Source organism: Rhincodon typus, chromosome 27 (assembly GCF_021869965.1).
Source record: "Rhincodon typus isolate 14 chromosome 27, sRhiTyp1.1, whole genome shotgun sequence".
In the NCBI taxonomy this organism is placed as follows: domain Eukaryota; kingdom Metazoa; phylum Chordata; class Chondrichthyes; order Orectolobiformes; family Rhincodontidae; genus Rhincodon; species Rhincodon typus.
In genome coordinates this window covers 32,335,398-32,357,872 of record NC_063358.1, presented here as the reverse complement: position 1 = coordinate 32,357,872, position 22,475 = coordinate 32,335,398, and the positions used below count along the sequence as shown (strand labels likewise).

Below are 22,475 nucleotides of genomic sequence, written 5' to 3'. Positions count from 1 at the left end.
TCTTTTAGTCATTAATCAGGTGATTTTCATAAGGGCACTGGATTCATGAAACAACTATGTTTTCCATGCTCTTATTAAACATGTTTCCACGTGCCAACAGATTTACACTGGTATTTGCACAGGTCAGACTAATGAAAGAGTGATACCTGTTATTCTGGGGCTTTTAATCCGCAAACAAAAAGACCTCTTTGTGAAATGCCCTGTGTTAAGGTGTGAAATTAAGACAGCTGCCATCATTTGTAGCATGATGTAACCCTTGCTGCACTCCCTGGTATTGAGGAAGAACATACCCTTCCTATGAGGGGGATCTGCTTAAAATATTAATCATAACTAGATAATAATGAATAGCATTTGAATCCCAGAGGCTGTATAAGTTGTGAGTACTTTTGTAGTTTCTTCCCTTCAAGAAAAGCATGTAGTCACCGAGTGAGCTGACTCCAATGTAGACCTTTACAGTATAACACATTTTGAAAGTTGAGAGTTGGTGCAGAGGTTAATTCGGATGAGTTTCAAAATAGACCATTCTCTCTCTCTTGTAGCTTCAATGTGATTTCTACACTTGCAGAAACAAAGTTAAAATGAAGACCAAAAAGAAAGAATGCTTAAGAATTGTTTAATAGCGAATTGATGAGGCTCCTGCAAATGAATGATTTGGAACAGCAATGGAAATCCCAATAAAGACTGCATGCATATTAATCCAGTCCAGGGTTTCCCTTTGACCACCTGATTGGCATGAAAGTGTAAAGAGGTGTGACCAAATGTGTTCAGCCTGTGTATGCTAGGGCTGAGAGCTGGATGTTTATTCAAAGCGAGATGCTGTGAGCTGTGAGCTGTGAGCTATAATCAGTGTTTTGAGAGCGTGGAGTCTGAATCAAAAACTGGATCCCCTGCAGCGCAGAATGATCTAAATTGTTATTGGGGAAGCTTCATTGTTTGAGATGCAGTAGACAGAAGGTCCTCTTGGAGGAAATCCCATCTGTACTTCTCAGATGTTGCACATCTCCAGTGGTGTTGCTCCATTCATACCTCTGGAGTGCTAAATACCGATGTGCCTCTGCCCTGTTCGAACAGCTGAGTAACATTAGCCATACCTTACACCATGGCCATGCTGCCATTGTTGCTGTCAAGCTAAACCTGAGAGAATATCGAAGCTAATGTAACTCTTACAGATCAGAGAAACAGCCACAAAAATATAAGTTTTGCAACTGAAGTCAGGAGAGTGCAACGAAGATAAGTAGTCAGAGGCTTGTGTTTCACCCACACAAGGGAAAAAGGGAAAGAACCTTCTTTGACACCTGTTGATGGTACAGCAACATCCCTTTAATATTCAGGTAAGAAACTTTCTTATCACAGTGGATGGAATATGTTTCACATTGAGGCTGTAATGACTTATTTTCTGTTATTGATAAGTGTGACTGAAATGGCATTCACGCTGAGAGGCATTCCTCCTCATCTCGATTGTCAACGTAGCATTGCAGCAGGATAAGTTATATTCCAAAACATCTAAGTTGCATTGTAGTTTGTACGTTTGAGAACTGACACAGCAATTAAGGGCTAGAGTTTAATTTTAATGCAAAGGAATCTTTCCCATTTTTTGCAGGAAAGGAGCCTTCCTGAGTAACAAGTAACAATTGCATAATGCAGAACACTACACAGTGATAATCAAAAAGAGAGTGAACAAGGAAAGCTTGTATAATGTTAGCAAAGGAACATGAAGTGGTTGAATATGTGTACTGTATTTAATGGTTTTAGAATGCTGTCATTAAAGAGTTATTTCCTTGAAGTAATCTTAAGGAGAGTCTTTTCCCTTCCCTTGAACCTGAGGCTTAGATTCTTTTGAGAAACTTTTACTCCTACACTAACACGCACGAGCTACCACAATATCGATCCTCTGCCTCTGCAGATGTTGAATTGAAATCTGTTTTTGGAAGGTGCGCAAAAGGCACAAGGAAGCATTTTTCTCGCTCCACTGCTCCCCACACCTCTCAATTGGGGGTTAAACCTAGTTTAACACCTTTCCATTGTGATGTGTGAGACTGGGAACTCAACATGTAAAGGATTGTTGATACAAAACCACATTCCCCACAGGGTAGGAAGTCATCACACGGGTAGATTCTTTTTGCCTATGGATTATTAAAAACTTCATATTCTATCTGATTTACAAGAAGGGAATCCAATATAACCCACACATCAGTAACCGAAGAAGACTGTGTATAATGCTGCTTTTATATCCCGTCTGATTTTCGTCTCAGCTTAAGTCAATAGAAAGTAATATTGTGTAGAGTGTCAAACCACCATTCCAGTCAATCCAGTGTGCTTCCTGTTCAGTGAGCAAGGTTAAAATAACGTGCCTAGTCTTATTGGAGTCTCTTATAGAATTGTCATTTTAAGCTAAATTTTGTTTTATGATGTACTGATTCACTTCAGACAAGATGACAAAGTCAATTGAAGCAGCCCCCTCTTTAATTTTTCTTTTCCGTCTTCTCTTATCTGTTTCTGCATTTTATCGATTTTTTTCAGATGAGCTATTTGTATCTCAATAAGCATTATCTAAATTATGCATTAATTCTGAAAGAAAAGTTGACGTATCTATGACTTTTTCAATTCTATTCAAGCCCCAAAACTTTTTTCCAGGAGAGTTCCTATTTCCTTCCCTGTAACTAGCTCTGTTATTTTCAGTCAGCGTTCATAGATATGCTAATTTGTTTTCCACCTATAATTGAAGCAGGAGCTCTTGAATGTCATAGCTTCTCTGCATAATTGTGAAAACTTGCACTAAATTCCAAATAGTCCTTTATCATTAAATGGACACTTTTCAAAAAATTAACTAACTGGTTGATTTTGTGTGAAAACAGAATATTTCTAATAAAATAAATCAAACCACGTCCATTTAAATAACAGCGTTGTCCATCGGGCTGGAGTTCTTTAAGCCAAACGCAGAAGACAATGTGCGCATCATTGCTTTTTGACATGGAATTGAGGAACAATGTTTTAAGTACATGTCCTCTGTCCAGACATATAGACACACAAGAATGTCGCATCTACATGTTAAACAAAACAAGGAGAGAATTGATCCGATAATTAGTCCAGTTATCAATTGTAAACTGCTTTGATTTATCGCGTGACTTTTCTTCTTCTAACTCCTCACTTCCCTATGCAGAAATAAAATGTAAGAAGAAAATTGAAATAGCACACCTATTTTAACAAGTGCGAGCACCCTCAAGATTGCTTTGAAACAGGGTTAGCTAAGTATAATTCATTCAGAACCCTTTAAACAATGTACTTGAAAATCATGTCATTGAAGCCTCTCCTCTGATGACCAGATTTGGGGAGACCAACAATTTGGGGTATATTTCTATGTTTATTACCTGGAGAATAATTTGATGGAGTAGATTTTCTTCCATTGAAAATTGGGATGGTTTTCTAAAGGGCAGTGAATTTTCTGTCCAATTGATGAAATTAAAAGTCTATTCTTTGAACAGGTGCATTAAAAGTTAATTTGAACTGAAAGATTAAAACCATTTCTGCTGATGTTCACGGGGTTAGTGTGCATTATTATGTGGGGATTAAAACATAAAGCGTCTTTTCCGTTGCTGATTAGTCTGCAGTCATTTTTCCATAAGATTTATAGCTTGTATGTCAAGCAGAACATCACCATGGCTTATGCACACAACAAACAGCCCAACAGATTTGATGCACTTCATTCCTCACTCACACCGTGTTCACCGTTTCAATCTGAGTATCAGTAGCACTTCATAACTAACTATGTCTTTATATTCCAGTGTACACAATTCCCCTGGTTTAAATAAACTCTGAAAATTGGTGCAAGGACTGTTATTACTGTATGTCTCTGTCATGAATTTTTACCAATAAACGCAAAGTTAAAATGTAGGAAAATCTCCCTCAATTTGTTAATTTACCTTGTGAGTAAATGTATCAATTTAAAACATTTTCCTGTTTATCACATTAATTTTCATATGTAGTTTAAAATAAATAATATAACATTGCAGCAACAACACACAGTTATATTCCTACGTTATATAATAGCATAATTTACCTTTCAAGTTGTAATATTTGTGAGGTTCAATCTTTTCTTTCCATACTATTTAAGTTTGTCCTTCCACACTGAATAAATGCCAGCAGTACATGGCACGGCTACTAGGTGGAGCACTATATAGCAGCTGAGCAGACCATCTCTGCGAAGGGTAGTGGGTTGATTGGGGAAGGATGAGTTAGAGGTAAAGCTTAACAAAAACAGTCTCTCCATATGCCCTCCCCCTGCCCTCCCTGAAACACACCTCCCATTAGTTGATCAGATATCAGTATTAATGGTGACTGCAACTAAGATTGTATCCATCCTAGCTGAAGGTTGGAGAGTCGTGATTGGAGGCATAGCGGTAAGACACATAAATATGTTTATATTTAATCCAAGGTGGGAACGTAAGGATGAAAACAACTGATTCTAATCTGCACTGGGCAACGGCTTGCACTGTATTAAACTACAAAAGAAAACGTCTGATGCATATCTCCAGCCCTATTTCACCTTCATTCAAATTTCTATTAAGCCGTATTTATCTGAAAATCCCTTATACGTATTAGAAAAATATAAGCTTGTAGAGGATTTTTTTTGCAGTAAATAGCATGAATATGCATGATAATGTTATTTTCTGCTTCCGTCTCATGGATTCCAATGCCATCTAAACTTTGCCAATTTACAGCATGCCTCTCAATATCTTTCACACACTTCTATTAGCTGGTAAATCTTTATTCTGATGCCATAATGAAGAAAATCTGATTTGGAGTCATTCAACACTCTGAAACTGAGTGTAAGTACAGAATGTATTCCAGACCTTATGCTTAGTTTTTAAACTGATTGGGGGTTGGGTGGGGGTGTGGGAGATGGTGGTAGTTGGTGGAGGAGAGCGTTGAAAACAAATGAACAAATGGACAGATAAAACAAAGGTTTGATAATTTCTGATGGTCACTTTTGACTTATTTTTCCAGCTGGTTTCTCTTCCTGGTGGTTTAAAATGCAGTGTTCAGTCTATGATAATTTAGTTTTGTTTAACATAACTTAGTAAGGGTAGCAATGTTTCTTTTTGAGGTTTGTCACTTAATGCTTTAATAGTGAACACCAAAACTTTGACTTCTGTTCAAGGAGGACTGGATATTAGATACTTTTAGAACCAAGTCCAGTTGATTACAAAAGGTATAAGTAAAAGCTGACTGAAGCTCCTTCCTGCACAATTTTGAGGCATCATCCTCAAGTGTGGAAATATTGAAACTCACAAGTTCCAATCAAGCAAATCCTTGCATGTAATAAATTGTATTATGGTAGTTATATTTCACGCTTTTGTTTTACTTAGAAGTGGCAATTATATCGGGAAATGTTTTGTTGATGCTCAAAATGTTAGTTTTATTTCTTCTTAATTCTAGCCTCTTAGTCAAAACTTAACTACGAACAGAATGTTTCAAGCCCTATTTCCACTGCATTTCTTTGTTGGCAATTTTTAAAAGTTTGAAATTTGAAAAATACTTCAAATATTCTAATTGTCATTTCTATACTTCCACGTTCGCAGAACGAAGTGTAATTATTTCCATATTTGTTCTTGCAGCTTATACAGTGCCTACCAGAGAACACATTTATGTAGCATATATCTGAATGGATTTTGACAGAACATTTCCCATCAAGTTGCGATCTCCATGGAGTTATACCTGAAAACATGCTTTCTGTTATTGCACTTGTATATGTATGTGGACAGAGCCTTGCGTGTTCAGACTTCCTTCAGTGAGTTGCTCTAGGAACCCCTATCAAAGATCATAATTATCGTTTGGAATTGCCTTCATCTGCTTTAGCCTTCATCTAGAACAGAGACAGAGCTGCGCAGTTATTACTATGCAGTTTGGATTCTTTTTGGTGGTGATCATTTTAAACTCCATGGATTACACCGGCAGTCATGTCTTGAAGGGAAGAAGGCAAAGACGAAGTGAGTATCAGAGGTTTCTATCTGTAGAAGTCCCTATTTAAGTTCAAATGAACTGGTCTCAGCTTACAATGGTAAACAACAGGATTATTTCTTTATTATATTAGCGAAAACAACAAAAAAAGGTTATGGCAAATCTGCAGTTTCTATTTTAGTTCAAGACCCTTAAGAGATGAATGGATCTAAGAAACCTGATGGAACTGGATTCCAAACTACTGTTTTATCATCTTTTGCAGCTGGTTTCAATAGAATCCAGATTAATTAAATGGAGTGATAATCTCCTCACTGCCTGCTTTAAATAAAAGCTTACATCTTTTAAGGAGCAAAGACAGGTTGATAAATTTGTAGAGAAAAAGCATTGCATGGGAATCTCGGCTTTACAATAGCACTGTAGCATGTAAGAGCCAAGAGGGAATGTGAGACCTAAGTAAATGATTATTCGGCCACAGCTAGAATAGTGTGTCCCGTTTTTGGAACCATTCCTCAAAGAATGTCAAGGCTGCAGAGAAGGTACAGAAGGAATTTACTAAGATAATACCAATAAATTCATATGAGGAGAGAATAGGAAAACTGGAGATCCTTTTGTAAGAATGGAAAAAGTGTAAAAGGAGATCTGGTCATGTTTCAAAGTCCAACAAGGTTTCAATACGGTAAGTGGGGAAAAAGAGAGTTCTATGCATCACTGATTCAGTAACTAAAGGCCACACATTTAAAATAAATCACAGAAAGAATGAAAGGAGAGGTCACAGGATTTTTGTAAATAAAGTCTGAGTGCTCTTAAGATGTGAAATATATTCCAGAAACATTCGATTGAGCACAAATGGAACAGCAGGCAGATAGATACATAGTTTAAAAATTAAAGAAGAAGAATATGGGAATGGAAACACTGCAAGGAAATGAACAGTTATATCAAAACGCTGATACAGGTGTATTGGTAAATGACCTGCAGTTCTTCGATTCTTGCATCGATAGCTGCTTTATTAACTGCTGGATGGCAATGTTCTGCCCTCTTTGTTCTCTGAGAATACAATAAGGTCAGTGGTATTATACAAATATTGAACAAACTCATTTATGTTTTTCCTCACTACTTTAATGGATTTTTTTTGGACTTTCAATTTAAAAACATCAGAGACAGCGATCCGGTGAGAGGATTTTAAGTTCTCAGTTTGAAACATTGCTGTTGATCATTTCTACTTTTGTACATAAATAGATACCAACTATCTTTATTTAGATTCCAACTGGCATGAATTCAGACACAAAATTTTCCTCATTTTTCATCATTTAGAAATTACTGAAGAATAGTGAATATAGAAAAAGGCAATGCCATGCATTAATTTGGGAGCTTTATGTTTAGGTGAAGCAAAAGGCCAATTAACTGGGACCCATGTATATATGGATATAAAGGGAAGAAAAAGAAAGTATATCATAGAGTAGTAACAGAACAGAGGGAGGCCATTGGACCTGACATATCCTTGCCAGCTCTCTGCAAGTGTAAGCTAATTCTCTAGTCCTTTCCTTGCAGCCGTGCAAACATATTTATTTCAAGTTTTTCTTTAATTCTCTTTTAAAACAATGATAGAATCTGCTTTCTTGAAATTCTCAGCCAGTACATTCAAGAAACTAAGCACTTTCTTCATGAGAAATGCTTTTCCTCATGTCACCATTATTTCTTTTGCCAAGCACTTTAAACTCTTTTCTAGGTTCTTGACCCTTCCAACAATGGAAATAGTTTCTCTCAGTACATTTTAGATTCTGTCTAGGTTTCTTAACAGCTTTATTAAATCCCCTTTAAAACTTATCTTTCCTAAAGAGAACCACCCCAACGTCTCCAGTCTATGTCAGTAACTGAATTTACTGAGCTTTAGGGTGGCATGGTGGTTCAGTGGTCAGCAGCGCTGCCTCACAGCGCCAGGAACCCAGGTTCAATTCCAGCCTTGGATATTGCCTGTGTGGAGTTTGCACATTCTCCCTGTGTCTGTGCGGGTTTCCTCCGGGTACTCTGGTTTCCTCCCACTGTCTGAAAATGTGCCATTTACGTGAATTGGCTATACTAAATTGCCTGTAGCATGCAGGGATGTACAGGCTAGATGGATTAGCCATGGGAAATGCAGGATTACAAGGGTAGGGTAGAGGCCTGGGTCTGGGTGGGATACTGTTCAGACGGTCGGTATGGATTCAATAGTCTGAAAAGCCTACTTCCACACTGTAGGGATCTATGAATTCCCTCAAACAGTCTTGTAAATTATTCACGCACCCTATGCTATATCAAACCTTCCAGCACGTAATGTTTGTCCCTGTGTTGAAAAGTGTTTTGCCATTCAGCACTGATGAGAGAAAAGTTATTAAAATCAATTCATGTTATAATGATTTCCTTTGAAAATAAGAGAATTAAAGCTCAGTAATGTCTGAAGACATGTATCATTTTAAATAATGCCCAATGCAAAACTGTTGAGGAAGTAGCGCAGCAGATGTGTCAAATGTTGTCTGTTAGATGGGAATTTATGGATTAAAACAAAACAAAAAGCAAATTTACTGCCAGCCATTCTCTCATTCCTCAAGATCAAATTTGTTCGATGTTCAATTTTATATTTTCATGCCTTTGTTTCTCTTATTGGTTTATTTGAATATGATTTGAATATTAACCAACAAATGCCTAGTGAAGCATTATTAAACACAATGTTTAAGAAGGATTAGATAAAAATGAAAAGAAAAATATTAAAATGGTACAAAGGAAGTCTGGATAGTTGTAATTTGTGTTGTCTGTGTACGTTGCTTTTGAGAACGTTCGCCTTCAGGACTCCATGCGCTGTGGGTATACAATATTTTGACTCTGCCTGGCAGTCAGCCTGATTTGAGTGTGCTGGCTGCACTAACAGAAATCAGTTGTATTGCTTTAATGTCTGCTTCGTAAGTTATAATTTTTGTGTACTGTTTTAAGTAGAATATCACATCAAGTCAATGAAAAGAGATTGATAATTGAGCTATTATCATTAACCTGATATGATGACGAGTGGTGGTGCCACATACAAAATACCTTGCTGGATAAGTTTATCGTGTGTAAATTGTCAGTGAGCGAGGTCACCTACAGGTGAAACATATGGTTGAAACTCTTCAGTTATGTTAAAGTACATGATTCAACCCTCATTGCCTTTGTGCATTACTACATTGAAGAGTGTTGGAAACATAACTTTCTGGTAATCAGGCAAATTCCAATTGAGAGGTTAGCTTAACTCATCTGAGAAAAATAACTGATGAGTTTGTGCACCAGATCAATAGCAAGTATGGGAAAGTCAAAGGCATCTTGTCAAAATGTCCATAAAATTTCTTAGTTTCAAGTGGAATACAAGAGAATTGAAAAGGTTTATGCTGCATTCGGAACTATGGTTTATATACTTAGATAGATCCGTTGCACAAAGGAAATCCATCAATGTTTGCTTAACAATTAAGAATGAATGTCTACCCAGACGTAGCAGATCAGGATTAACAGGCAAAAAGTGATTAGATTCTCAAAAAGTATGAACCACATTAGAAAACCAATTCAGAATCAAATCAAACATCCATATTCATCAAATAGAATCCATGCCATTTCGACAAACACCTACAGAATCAATAATAACACTTTGCGAGCAGATGCGAAGGAAAGTGCTCATTATGTGATTTTTCAGATGGGAAGCTAGCAAACAGAAAAGGCAACTGGCAGAGGCAGTGCACTAGAGCAAAGACTAATGTAGCAACAAATGGCAGTGCATTGACCAAAACAGACTGCACACAAGGAGTAATTCAAGCTAAAATAAAGACCATGTGCTATCCTGCCATAGGTGCATTCACGAAATGATTGACAAACCAGAATCTGACAAAAGAGCGGTAAACACATGTTTCAAATTGTCAAGCTCATGGAAAACATCAATGTCATCACCTCATCTGAAGTGTTCACAGAAATTCAAATTATCTGCTAAGTGATTACTAATGAATATTCATTATTGGCTAAGGTTGTCACATGGACAAAGGCTAACATAGTATGCTACAGTATAGTCTAAATAGTCATGCACTCACTCACAGAGAAAACATTGATCAAACCTCCAAATGTAAAATTTTTATCATACAAAAGTTGATTAATTCTGTGTCAGGATCAATGCTGCTGTACATACAGGCATTTTACATTTCAAGCACTGCTGGACAAGCATTTGCAGATATATAAGAATTGCATGCCATCACTTTGCACTAGTCACAATTCAGGGAATCAGTCAAACATCAGAGACAGAACAGGAAATGTAGCAGATTATTCAAGAAACACTTGAAGAGCTGAATGCGAAAGGACAGAACACCTCACTTCCTTCTGAATTAGCAGAGCCACATCTCAGCTCTCTGCTATGGAGAGAAAAATTCTATGTCAAAAAGAAGAGGCTGAACAACTGACTCAGGATAAATCAAAACTGGAGATGACCGGATCTGAGATGAAGAAGCCTTTGGGGATATATCTGCTCAACTTATGGACAGTAAAGAGCTAAAAGGAAAGAAAGGTAGAAGTTGAATTGCAAGCTTTGTGTGATCAATCCAATGAAAAATATTGTTGACTTACACAAATAACTGGAGCAATTCACATGTAAAGTAGATTAGGCTCAAAGGGAGCAGCTTCTGAAACACTAGCTTGAGCTCAAAGCGCTGCTGGAGAAAAAAAAATAGACCTACAAAAAGAGCTGAAGATTCACTGCAAACCCAACAAGAAGATACAAATAACTTACGTGATATTCCTTTCAAAACTAAATTGCAGCAATGATGCAAACAGGAAATAGATAAAACCAAACAATCACTGAATCTGCAAGTGGAAGATGACCTGGCTTCAAATTAAAAAAAAATGGGCTGGGCAGTTATTAGAGTAGACTATGAAGGAGAAAATAAACTGTATGTATAGAAGGTTAAAACTTTGATAAAATTGGAAGAATCCAACATGTAAAACCAGAACCTTCAAAATGAGCTGCATGTTTTCCAGAAACAAATAAGTAAATGCCAAGTTAATTGAAATCACTCAAAGCAACTTGTGGAATGCAAATCTGGAAGAAAACCTGGCTATAGTGGATCAGGATGAGCAAAACATGGAATAGTAACTATAGCCCATGAAAGGCAAATTTGATAACACTCACAGGAGTGACAGATAATATCTCCGATGGCTGTGGGCAATCAATGGTATCTCCAGATAAAGTCACCATCACAAGATCTGGATAAATCAACTAATTATCTTTACATTATAGAGACTCAATGGTTTGCTTGTTATTTTAAATAGTTAAACTTTTTTTGGAAAGGAGGGGAATGTTGTATGTGTGCCTTGCATTTAAGCAAGTTTACCTTTACTCTATGTACTGTGTGTATACAATGTTGTGATTATGCCTGTCAGTACGTCTGCTGTAGATCTGCATGATGTACACATTGGAATCAGTTGGTTTGCTGTAATGTCAGCTTCATAGCTTGCATTGTATTTCATCGTTTTAATTGAACTGATCCAGGGACTTAATCAACTCCTGATTAACATTATCATTAACATGACAATTTGGAGCATTTAATGAATGCGTTGATGGTCAAATGAATTCTCAAAATATGATTTGATTGACGAGAGATGCTTGAAATTAAGTGGAAATCAAACAAAGTCTATGGTGTATCAGCCACACTGGTCTCTCAGAGTGCAAACTGTTAGTCTATTTCTCTTGTTTCACCCCCTTCAGCCTCTCAGTCTGCCTACTACTTAAGCTGTTTCCATTTGTGGTGATTACAGGGAAGTGAAGGGCTGTTGAACAATATTTTAAATGTGATTACAGGCTCTTTTTTCTCCATTCGTGTTTTCCTTTGTGTCCATTCGCAGTGATGTCATTTGGAGACAACTTTACATTGTAGCTCTTTCCGAGAGCACGGTGCTCAAGCAGAGACCTGAGACCTTTAATTATTATCATTGCAACCAGATGCTGAAACCCCTTCTTGTGGATTGGTAAAAAGGGATATTTAGCTGCCGTTCCTCTGCCCTTCACTTTCTGACGCAAGGATAAGTAAGGTGTCTGCTGCCTCTAATGCCCACAGTTTGCTTGCTTCGTGCTGTATTGCCATTGGTCCCAGGCAGATTATGCTCCTGCCATTGAAGACATGTTGTCCACGTAAAAGTGGCTATGGTTTCACACTCCTGGTGTGACTGATCTATGCTTTTCGAATGCGGCTCCACCAGTAGCCATATTCTTCAGATGCCACTTATAAGCACCACCTAATGACACTGAACTGATTAAAGGAAGAAAACTGGAGATAAAAATAGAAGGGAGACAGAAGAAGGAAAAAGACTGTCTTGAATTCAACAAGTTAAGATTGTTAGCTGAAGTAAACATAGGGTCTGGGTTACTGTATAGGAAACTCACAAAAGGAAAAAAAAATGATCCTGTACAAAGCTGCACTTAATATCTTTACTTGTTACAGGATGAATGCATTAAATCTGCCATTTTCACTCTTGCAACACATTAGTCTAATGGTTGTTCTGTCAAGCTAGCACAACGTACAAAAAGTATGTAAGTGTTTTTCCACATTATTTGAGTCAATGCAGCTGCATTGCACAACCAATCTAGCTGATTATTTTTAACTCTGCTATGCAACATTCTGATTACACTGATGTAAATTTCAAAACTAATGCTGTTGAAATGGGATTTACTAAATTCTCAAAAAAATGTGTATTTGCATCATTTCATATGTTATTCAAAAACTCACTGTCAGTCAATATAATTTTGACAATGTTTTCTAGATGGGAGAGTTGGTATTATATTGCAGAGTACTGATAGTAATGGGGTTTAATGCTCTACAATTCAGAGCTATGGCGGTATTAGAAATTTGCAAGCATACAAAAGCATAGACAACTGTTGTGGTGCAATGGTAGTGTCACTAACTCTGGGCTAGGAGACCCAGGTTCAAGTCCGACCTGCTTCAGAGGTGTATCTAAACAGTTTGGTTAAAAATATGCACAGCCAGCAGTGTAACTACTGCATCCATACGTTACTAGGATGACGAATGTTGCTAATAATTCTGGAGAGGTATGTGGTAAATTATACTTTGTAAGGAAGAGTAATGGTTTTAATGTGTTTCAATGCAAATTATTTTTGCCTGAATTTTCCGTGCAGACAGTAGCTCTTTAAGACCAGTGTCTTCTGAATGCCATCTTTAATTCTATTTTTACAACTTTTTCCAATACATTTTATGATTGTTAGCCATCAGTAAAGCTTTTAAAACAGATTAAAGTTATCACGACTTGTTTTACTGAACCTGCAGCATGAAGTAAGTTATTCTTCTGGCTTCTATCTACAGTACAGTACTCGTAAGTTATCAGCAGCAAATTTCCTCTCAGTGATGCTTGAGAGTGAGTTTTAGTTTACATTAGCAAAACTGGATTTGATGTTTTCTTTTACTGAATACAATTCCTTAAAGGTAATTTTTTGAATTTGTACAAATTGGGTGTGGAAATGAGTTAAGTCTTATTTTTGAGTACATGAATGGACAACGAGTCTACTATGTCGGTAACCTGATGACATGCGGCCAGTCCTGAAAACTATCCTCAGGCTTCATTTGCTTCACGACGATGAACAGGCCAAGTACTTTCTTTTGAAAAGAGAAGGCTATGCATCAAAACAGTCGGCTTTGAAATGCTGAAAAAGTTTGGTAGAGTAGGGTTTTTAAATCAGGGATTGAGAAGTGGACATTGAGGATTATTTCTGGGTCTTGTCCCTGCCTGCACTGGGATTTTCAAAGCTGAAGCCAATTCAAGGCCCAAGAGCGGGCCCAACATAAAATCAGAGATGGATGGGCAGGCTCCCGAATCAGCAGAATCAATTAGATGCCCTCCAAGCATTCAGTGATTGGCATCCACACAGATCAAGTTAGGAGCCAGTTGCCAATCTGAAAGAGAGAGAGAGAGGAAGGCCAGGAACTTTTACTTTATTCTTCTTAATTGCCACCCCCACCACGTCCCCCCCTCCCCCCGCCCCCACTCCTGAAGGGGCAACCTCTCTAGCAAATTGCCAGTGTCTATGTCTGTGGCCTGGCAGTCATTATGGGTCAAGGCAGGGTTCTTTGTTAGATCCATTTCTCCCCCATCCCCTCCCCACAAATGCCCTCTTACTTGCCACACTAGCTCCACAAATTGGAGTGGGGCCCAGGACAAGGTGGCTACCTATACGTCCCAGTTGACATGTGAAGGGGGCCTTAATAGGTCCCTTCTTGTTAGGTATAGGCCTGAGTCTGCTTCCACTGAGTAGGCAGCCAGGAAAACTGAGTCACCCTCATCAAAAATGTCTCAGGATCGGATTGGTGATGGTGAACCAGCACAGATTCTGGCAGTACTAGTTTGTGCATTCTCCAAGTTTGATCTGGACCCCATATTAATTTAAATAAAGCTTTGACAGAGGCTGTGTTTCGCTTGTGGACAAAAGTAAATTTGGTGACTATCAGTATGCTCTGGGTCACGTAGAATCTGTACTTTAGTTATTAGAAAATAGGATGTAATACTGTGCAACTCTCATCTCTTCAAAGGGCGAGCTCATTACTGAATTTTGTAAAAATTGATTCAGACATGTCACAACATATCTCTGAAGCAAGTTGGTCTGGAAGCTGGACTTCCTCGTTTAGATATAGGGACACTACTACTGCACAAGAGCTCCTGGAAGGTTGTTTATATATCTCAGAAAATTGAGACAAAGATTTTGGGACAATAAATAATCTCATTTATACATGCAAGATGAATGAAACAAATGGTATAATACAGTGAAATATGTCTTTCAACATCCTCCTTGATATTTCTAGAGCTGTCACTTCTGTTTTCTCTTTGAAAGCATTAAAATATTGACTCATTTTATACTCCCAGAGAATATTTAGTTGTTTCAGATTTAACTTTGCTATGCTGGCTGTGCTGGAACTTGGAAAGCACTTCACCTGCTGCCGGTTGTAAAACTCAAACTCTGGCTGACACTGACTGCAAACTGACTCGTTACCCGGGTAATACTCTGAGTCAGTACGTAGCTTCAGGTCTCATTCCTGAGAATTAAAATGCAACATTTTAGTTGGACATTCCAACACATTTATGAGGAGTGCTGCACTGTTGCAGGTGCTGACTTTTGCATTAAAGATCCGTCAGTACTATTTCAAACCAGAGCGGAGGAGTTATCTCCGATGTTCTGAAAAGCATCAATCCCGGAATCAATTTCAGTAAAATACATCATCTGGTCATTATCACTTGCTGTTTGTGTAAACTTGCCATGCATAAATTAACTGCTGCTTTTCATACATTACAGCAATGACAGCATGTCAGACTGTATTGAATAAGAACAAAGGAAATAAGATCAGGAGGAGATCATTGGTCTGTCGAACTTGCTCCACCATTCAATATGATTATGGCTGATATTGGGCTTTAATGGCCTTTCCTGTCTGTCCCCCTCATTGTTTAGTCTCTGAGACCAAATATCTGCCCATCTCAACCTTAAATGTATTCAATGATTGTACATCCACAATCCTCTGGACTAGAGGCTTCCAAAGATGCACAACCCTTTTGAGTGGAGAACTTTCTTCTCCTCTTAGTCCTAAATGATTGGCCCCTTATCCTGAGACTGTGTCTGAGTGTTTTAGATTCACCAGCCAGGAGAAATAACCATTCAGTTTCTATTGTATTGAACCGTCATAATCTTGAATGTTACAACGAGATCACTTCTCATTTCCCTAAACTTTAGAGAATAGAAACTCAGTTTACTCAGCTGCTCATCATTGGTTCCTGGGATCAAAGTGTTGACTTATCTAGTAACTCTTTCAGACTGTCTCCAATACAAGTACACCCTTTCTTAAATGTGGAGAGCAAAATTGTACGTAATATTTTCAGATATGGTCTCATGTTAGATCAGCCCAATTTTGGCAAGGTGCTTTATGATTGCATTCCAGACTCCTTACAATAAAAGCTAACATGTCATTTGCTAATTGCTACCTCATTGTTTGCTTGTTAATGTATTGCCCCTATCCCAAGCATATAAGCTTTCAATATGGCATCTTATTGAAAGCCTTTGGAAATTCAAATATGCTACACAATAAGTTATATGGTCAAAAGATCCTGAAAAAATTGTCAAGCAGGACTTAGAGTCATACAGTACAGAAACAGATTCTTCGGTCCAACTCATCTGTGCCAACCAAATATCCCAATCAGACCTAGTCCCATTTACCAGTATTTAGCTAATATCCCTCTAATATTCAGATACCTATCCAAGTGCCTTTTAAATGTTGCAATTGAAGCCACCTCTACCACTTCATTTGCCCGCTGAATCCATACATGACCACCCTCTGCTTGAGATAGATACCCTTTAGTTCCCTTTTAAGTCTTTTCCCTCTCAGTTTAAACTTACGCCCTCTTTTTGGACTACCCCAACCTAGGGACAAAAGACCTTGACTATTCACCCTATCCATACCTCTCATGATTTTATAAATCTCTATAAGGTCACCCCTCAGCCTCTGATACTCCATGGAAAAAATCCCTATCCTATTCAGCCTCTCACTGTAACTCAAACCCTCTAGTCCTGGCAGCATCCTTGTAAATCTCTTCTGCACTCTCTCAAGGTTAACAACATCTTTCCTATATGAGGGTGACCAGAATTGTATGCAGTATTCCAAAAGTGGCCTCACTAATATCCTGTACAGCTGCAGCAATGACATCCCATAGCCTATACATAATGTTATGACTAATGAAGGCAAGCATGCCGAGCACCACCTTGCACTCTGTCTACCTATGACTCCACTTTCAACGAACTATGCACCTGCATCCCTAGGCCTGTTTGTTCAGCAACACTCCCCAGGGTCCTACCATTAACTGTATAAGTCCGGCTCTGGTTTGCCTTACCAAAATGCAACTCCTCACATTTAACTAAATTAGACTCCATCTGCCATTTTTGGCCCATCGGCCCACCTGATCAAGATCCTTTTGTACCCTGAGATAATCTTCTTCACTGTCCACTAGATCACCTATTTTGGCGTCATCTGCAAACTTACTAAGCATGCCTCCTGTATTCACATCCCAATTATATAAATAACGAAAAGCAGTGGATCCTGCACTGATCCTTGTGGCTCACTGCTGGTCACAGGTCTCTAGTCCCTAAAACAACCGTCCACCATCACCTTCTGTCTCCTACCTTCAAGCCAATTTTGTATCCTATTGACAAGATCCTCCTGGATCTCATGTGATCTAAACTTACCAACCAATTTACCATACGGAACCTTGTTGAATGCTTTTCTGAAGTCCATGTGGACAACGTCCATCACTCTGCCCTCATCAGTCTTCTTTGTCACTTCTTCAATAAACTGAATCAAATTAATGAGACCCAATTTTTTTCCCCACACACAAAGCCATGCTGACAGTCCCTAAACAGTCCTTGTCTTTCCAAGTGCATGTAAATCCTGTCCTTCAGAATACCCCCTCCATCAACCTACCCACCACTGATGTCAGACTCGCCAGTCTGTAGTTCCCTGACTTTTTCGTTCAGCCTTTCTTAAATAATGGCATCGCATTTGCCAACCTCTAGTCCTCCAGCACCTTACCTGGGGCTTTTGATAATACAAATATCTCAACAACGGGGCTGACAATCTCTTCTCTAGTTTTTCACAAAGTTCTGGGAAACACTTGATCAGGTCCTGGGAATTTTATCTACTTTTATGCATTTTAAGACCTCCAGCACCACTACTTCTGTAATATGAACTCTCTTCAAGACATCACTATTTATTTTCCCAAGTTCCCTAGCTTCCACATCTTCCTTCACAGTAGATAATGATGCAAAATATTCATTTAGTATCCTGCCTACCTCCCGTGGTTCCACACATAGACAGCCACATTGATCTTTAAGAGGCCCTATTCTCTCCCTGGTTTTTTTAATATTTATAGAATGTCTTTGGATTCTCTTTAACCCTATTTGCCAAAACTATCTCATGTCCCCTTTTTTTCCCTCCTGATTTCCCTCTTAAATATACTCCTACTGTCCTTATATTCTAGAGATTCACCTAATCCTACTTGTCTACACCTGATATATCCCTCCTTCCTTTTCTTGGCCACAAACTAAGTTTCTCTAGACTTAGTGTTCCCTACACCTACCAGCCTTGCCCTTCACCCTGTCTCTGAACCATCATTATCTAAGTCTTAAAGGCCTCCCACTTCACAACCAGCCCTTTACCTGTGACTAGCTTCCTCCAATCAACTTTTGAAAGTTCCTGTCCAATACCCTCAAAATTGGCCTTACTCCAATTAAGAACTTTAACTTTTTGATCAGTTCTATCCTTTTCTACAACTGTTTTAGAACTAATAGAATTCCATTCCATAAAATGATGTTGACTTGTTCTAATAAAATTATGATTTTCAAAGCATGCTCTGAAGACTTCCTTCATAGATTCTGATACTTTTTTCAATGACTGATGTCAAGCTAACTGGGTTGTAGTTTTCTGTTTTCTCTTTCCCTCCTTTCATGAATCAGGCTGTCTCCTGTTACTGCACTGGCACAGAAGGAGGTCAGTGGTGCTGACATGATTGAGTGCCTAGAGCAGGAAGTTGACACCCACTCCAACAAAAGGCTCATACGCTATCAGTGCCCCTTGCTGTGAGCTTTACTGTGAGGTCAATCAGGTGCCTCACTCCAGTGCATGGCTCACCACCCTGCCTTGTTACAGTGAGTTGGCTCCACTTCTTCTCCTGGCCCATGGTTGCTGTTGCTGTGCCCTGCGTAGCTCTGTAAGGCCACAGAAGCATTTGAAACTAGAGGAACGCTTGAAAAGCAACAATACATTTTATTGTTTATGCAGTCGTTAAAACAGGTTGAATTGCCCAATGTTATGGATGGCCCTGATGTCACAGGCAATGTGACTACCTAGTGGTGAGCACATCCTTTACAGTTTGTATTGGCAGCAACTACGTTCTTCATGAATAGTGGTGTTAGATTGGCCAACATGCGATCTGTTGGGATCCTACCAGGCCTTAGAGAATTTTTGAACATTTGGCTTAAAGCACCTTGCAACCTCGTGAAATCATTAAAAGGTTACAGATTTATATATATATATATTGTATATGCCTTTTTATTTCATTCATTCATGGGATGTGGATATCGTTGGCTACACCAGCAATTATTGCCCATCCTTAATTGCCCATAGGGCAGTTGAGATTCAACCACGTTGCTGTGGGTCTGTAGTCACGTGTAGGCCTTGACCAGATAAGGATGGCAGTTTCCTTCACTAAAGGGCAGCAGTGAACCAGATGGGGTTTTCCCAATAATCGGCAATGGATTCATGATCATCATTGGACTCTTTTCTATTGAATTCAAATTCTACCATCCGCCATAGTGGGATTTTAACCCAGATCCCCAGAACATTACCTTAGTCTCTGGATTAACAGTCCAGCAATAATACCACTAGGCCATCCCCTGCCCGTCTTTCTTTTTCAATGTAGTGCTTTGCTATTAGACCTCAGACCCCAAGTTGTATGTAAGCATGGGTGTCAAAGAGCACTGCCAATCAGTGGCCCAACCCCATCTCAGAAATTTGCAGGAACAGCTTACTATCAAAACAGTCAACCCAGACAGGAGCTCAACCTTCAACTAGGGTCCAGGTGGTTTGGGACCATCCCTGGTGGCATCCTGAAGTGAAAGAAGTCAATTGCTTTATCCATCACATTGTTTCTTAGAACATCCAACCATTCATTATTGTTGAACATAAGTAAAAGATTTCACAACAGCACATGATATTTATCATCGAGTGTGATGGCCAAGTTCAATTGACAATATTAGCCTTCCATTGCACTGGACTGTCTTTATAAATTTTGACTTGGGAAAAACACAGGTTGTTCATTCAGTTTGTCTGTCAGAAATCCTCTTTTAACCCTTATGGTAATTCAAATGAAAATGTACAGAACTGCAACTTAAAGAATTCAACACCAGCAAATGATGTGTTTATGTCACAAACCATGAAGTGACATTTAATTTATTACTTGGTGACTACCTTAATATTGAACCGGACTGCTAAAACCTCGACTCCTGAAGGTGTTTAAAAAGTAAAATTCAATGAACCCAATCCCATGCAATCATCATCATTTTATCAGAGTGCCCAACTGCCTAGCTGTGGGGAGACAAGATACTTCTTAACAGATTTAAATCAGACTCTTTGGTGCAATTAGAGCCTGATTTAAAATTAACTGGTGCTGCACACATTTCTGGAAGCCTGTGGTGTAGTGAATATTGTCCCTATCTCTGTGCCAATAATTCCAGGTTCAAAGTTCACCCAAGGACTTCATTGCCAAAAGAAACATGTTCTTAAGCCGACCAAACAGGTTGAGGTCCATTCCAAGAAAGAATCATATTGGACTTGAAATGTTCACTCTGTTTCTCTCTCCATAGATCCATCAGAGTCCCTCCTGCACTTTGTGTCTTTATTTGGGTACCTGTCACTCCAGACTGCATCATGAATGTAAAAACACATGTTGTGACAGCAACTCAGACTCTAAGTTATCTGTAACACGCCAACATCACGGAAAACACATTCCCCAGGAGACCGTAAACTCAGAAATGAAAGAAATAGGAGCTGCCAGCGAAATGGTCCTGGAGGTGGAGAAATAATCTTCAGCAGCCCCAAGGAAGCCTTCATCCTCTGATTGATTCCTTGCCTCCAGTTGCCCGTCTCTTGTTCTGTCATCTCTCTCTCTCCAAAACTTGCAAACGTAAAAGACCAACCAATGTAATTTGTCAAGCCAGTGTTGACTTGCTTTGGATTGCAAAACAGAGTTCCCAACCCCTGTCCTGACTGCCCATCTTTCCTCCCTACACATTTGCAAATTCTTCCACTTCTCAAATGTTCACGTCCTTCCATGATTGTTGACCATTCCCACAAGCACATGTGTTTTCCCTTCCCTGCTCCCACCACCACTTTTGCTGAAATGCCCCACAATTCCGATAACCTTACCTCTGATGGCTCGTGTTCATTCCAAACATGAGTCATTTTAGACTCGAAATGTTCACTCTGTTTCTCTCTCCACAGATCTGCCAGTGTCCCTCCTGCACTTTGCGTCTTTATTTGGGTATGCAATCTGTGAATTCCTACCACTAGTGTGTAAACCCCTGCACATTTGACAGACTATCCATTTGGCCGGCTGTTGGGTACGACGTGGGTACAAGATAAAAATGAGATCCAATTATTAAAATTGTTGTTGCATCCACTGTCCCTGCTTAGCCTTGTGGTTTCTCCCAATTTTGCCTTCATCTATCATCTCTCCTCCTTATAGATACTGGGGCTAAAGTATCTCCAAAATTAATTTGAAATTAATGCATGTAATATGGATTGAAATGTCAGCCAGATTTCCTGTTGCACTCTTCCTTTATAAAGTTGTCCATAAAACAATTGAGGGCCACCGTGGTTATTTCTGAGATGGGGTTGGGTCACTGACTGGCAGTGCTCTTTGATATCCTCATTGACATAGAACAGTTTTTGGTAATACACTGAAAGTTACATGTATGTGCACTTCCTCTGCTGCTAGCATAACTGGTATAAACATGCATTCTTTGAACCACTATAAATTCAATTGGAAAATCAAGTTAATCTAAAAAAATGTATTTATTACATGCTTCAACATTTATCATTCAAATAGATTTGGTTGGAAAATCTAACTAAAGCACTTTTGTGTAGTGAACTTTGGAAGTTAAACCAAAGGCAATGAGCAAGTGGTGGTAGCACACAGTGCATGGTAAATTTTCCATCACTTATGACAAAGACAATAACTCCCATCTGAAGAAGATAACCACTGAACTAATGGGCTGGCAAAGGCTCAAAATTGTATTTCTGCATTCCTTTTCTCAAGCCTTAAATCCCATAATGATTTTTTTTTGTATTTATAGAATACAGTCTGTTATCTAAAATTACCAAGGCTAATATTTATTTAAAATTTATTCTGCCTATTTAAAATTATCGATAAATTATTTTGGCCTGTTTACGAGGCAACTAGCTGCTGAAAGACTGCATCTGTATTAAGATGGTAATCAACCATGTGCATCACCATAAGCCAATTCCAGGGCTAAGATTGCCATCCTCTTCCTGCTCACCTGGTCGTCAGATAGTTCTTAAAGATTAAATTAAGAGAGAATTCAAATATGGGAAAAGGAACAATGCAGTACTTATGTGCAAACATTTAGGTGAGTAATAGTGTTTGTGAAGCAGTGTGCGCAAGCCAGTAAACAAGATACAAATTTTGTACTTATGAGGGCAGCAGTGGAGATTTACATTTCACTAATTATTGAACTTCACTTAGCTGTCACCCAATGAGACCCACCACACAGTGAAAATTACGACTGAAGCAAGATGCATTACTTGGCTAGAAAACATTTCTCTTTAATTACATGTGGAGTAATAGGAAACAGGACGCGTTTTTAATAGATAGCGCAGTGTGGAGCTGGAGGAACACAGCAGGCCAGGCAGCATCAGAGG

At 38.7% G+C, this 22,475-nt stretch overlaps 1 protein-coding gene across 1 annotated transcript in view; it reads left to right on the top strand.

Annotated features, from left to right (window-relative positions):
- Positions 1 to 5,069: 5,069 nt before the first annotated feature.
- Positions 5,070 to 22,475, top strand: part of rspo1 (R-spondin 1) — a 125,527-nt gene continuing 108,121 nt past the window's right edge. The window contains exons 1-2 of the mRNA XM_048612955.1: positions 5,070 to 5,209; positions 5,616 to 5,987. Of these exons, the coding sequence (XP_048468912.1) occupies positions 5,897 to 5,987 (91 nt within the window). The 5' untranslated portion in view covers positions 5,070 to 5,209; positions 5,616 to 5,896. The remainder of the gene's footprint in view (positions 5,210 to 5,615; positions 5,988 to 22,475) is intronic.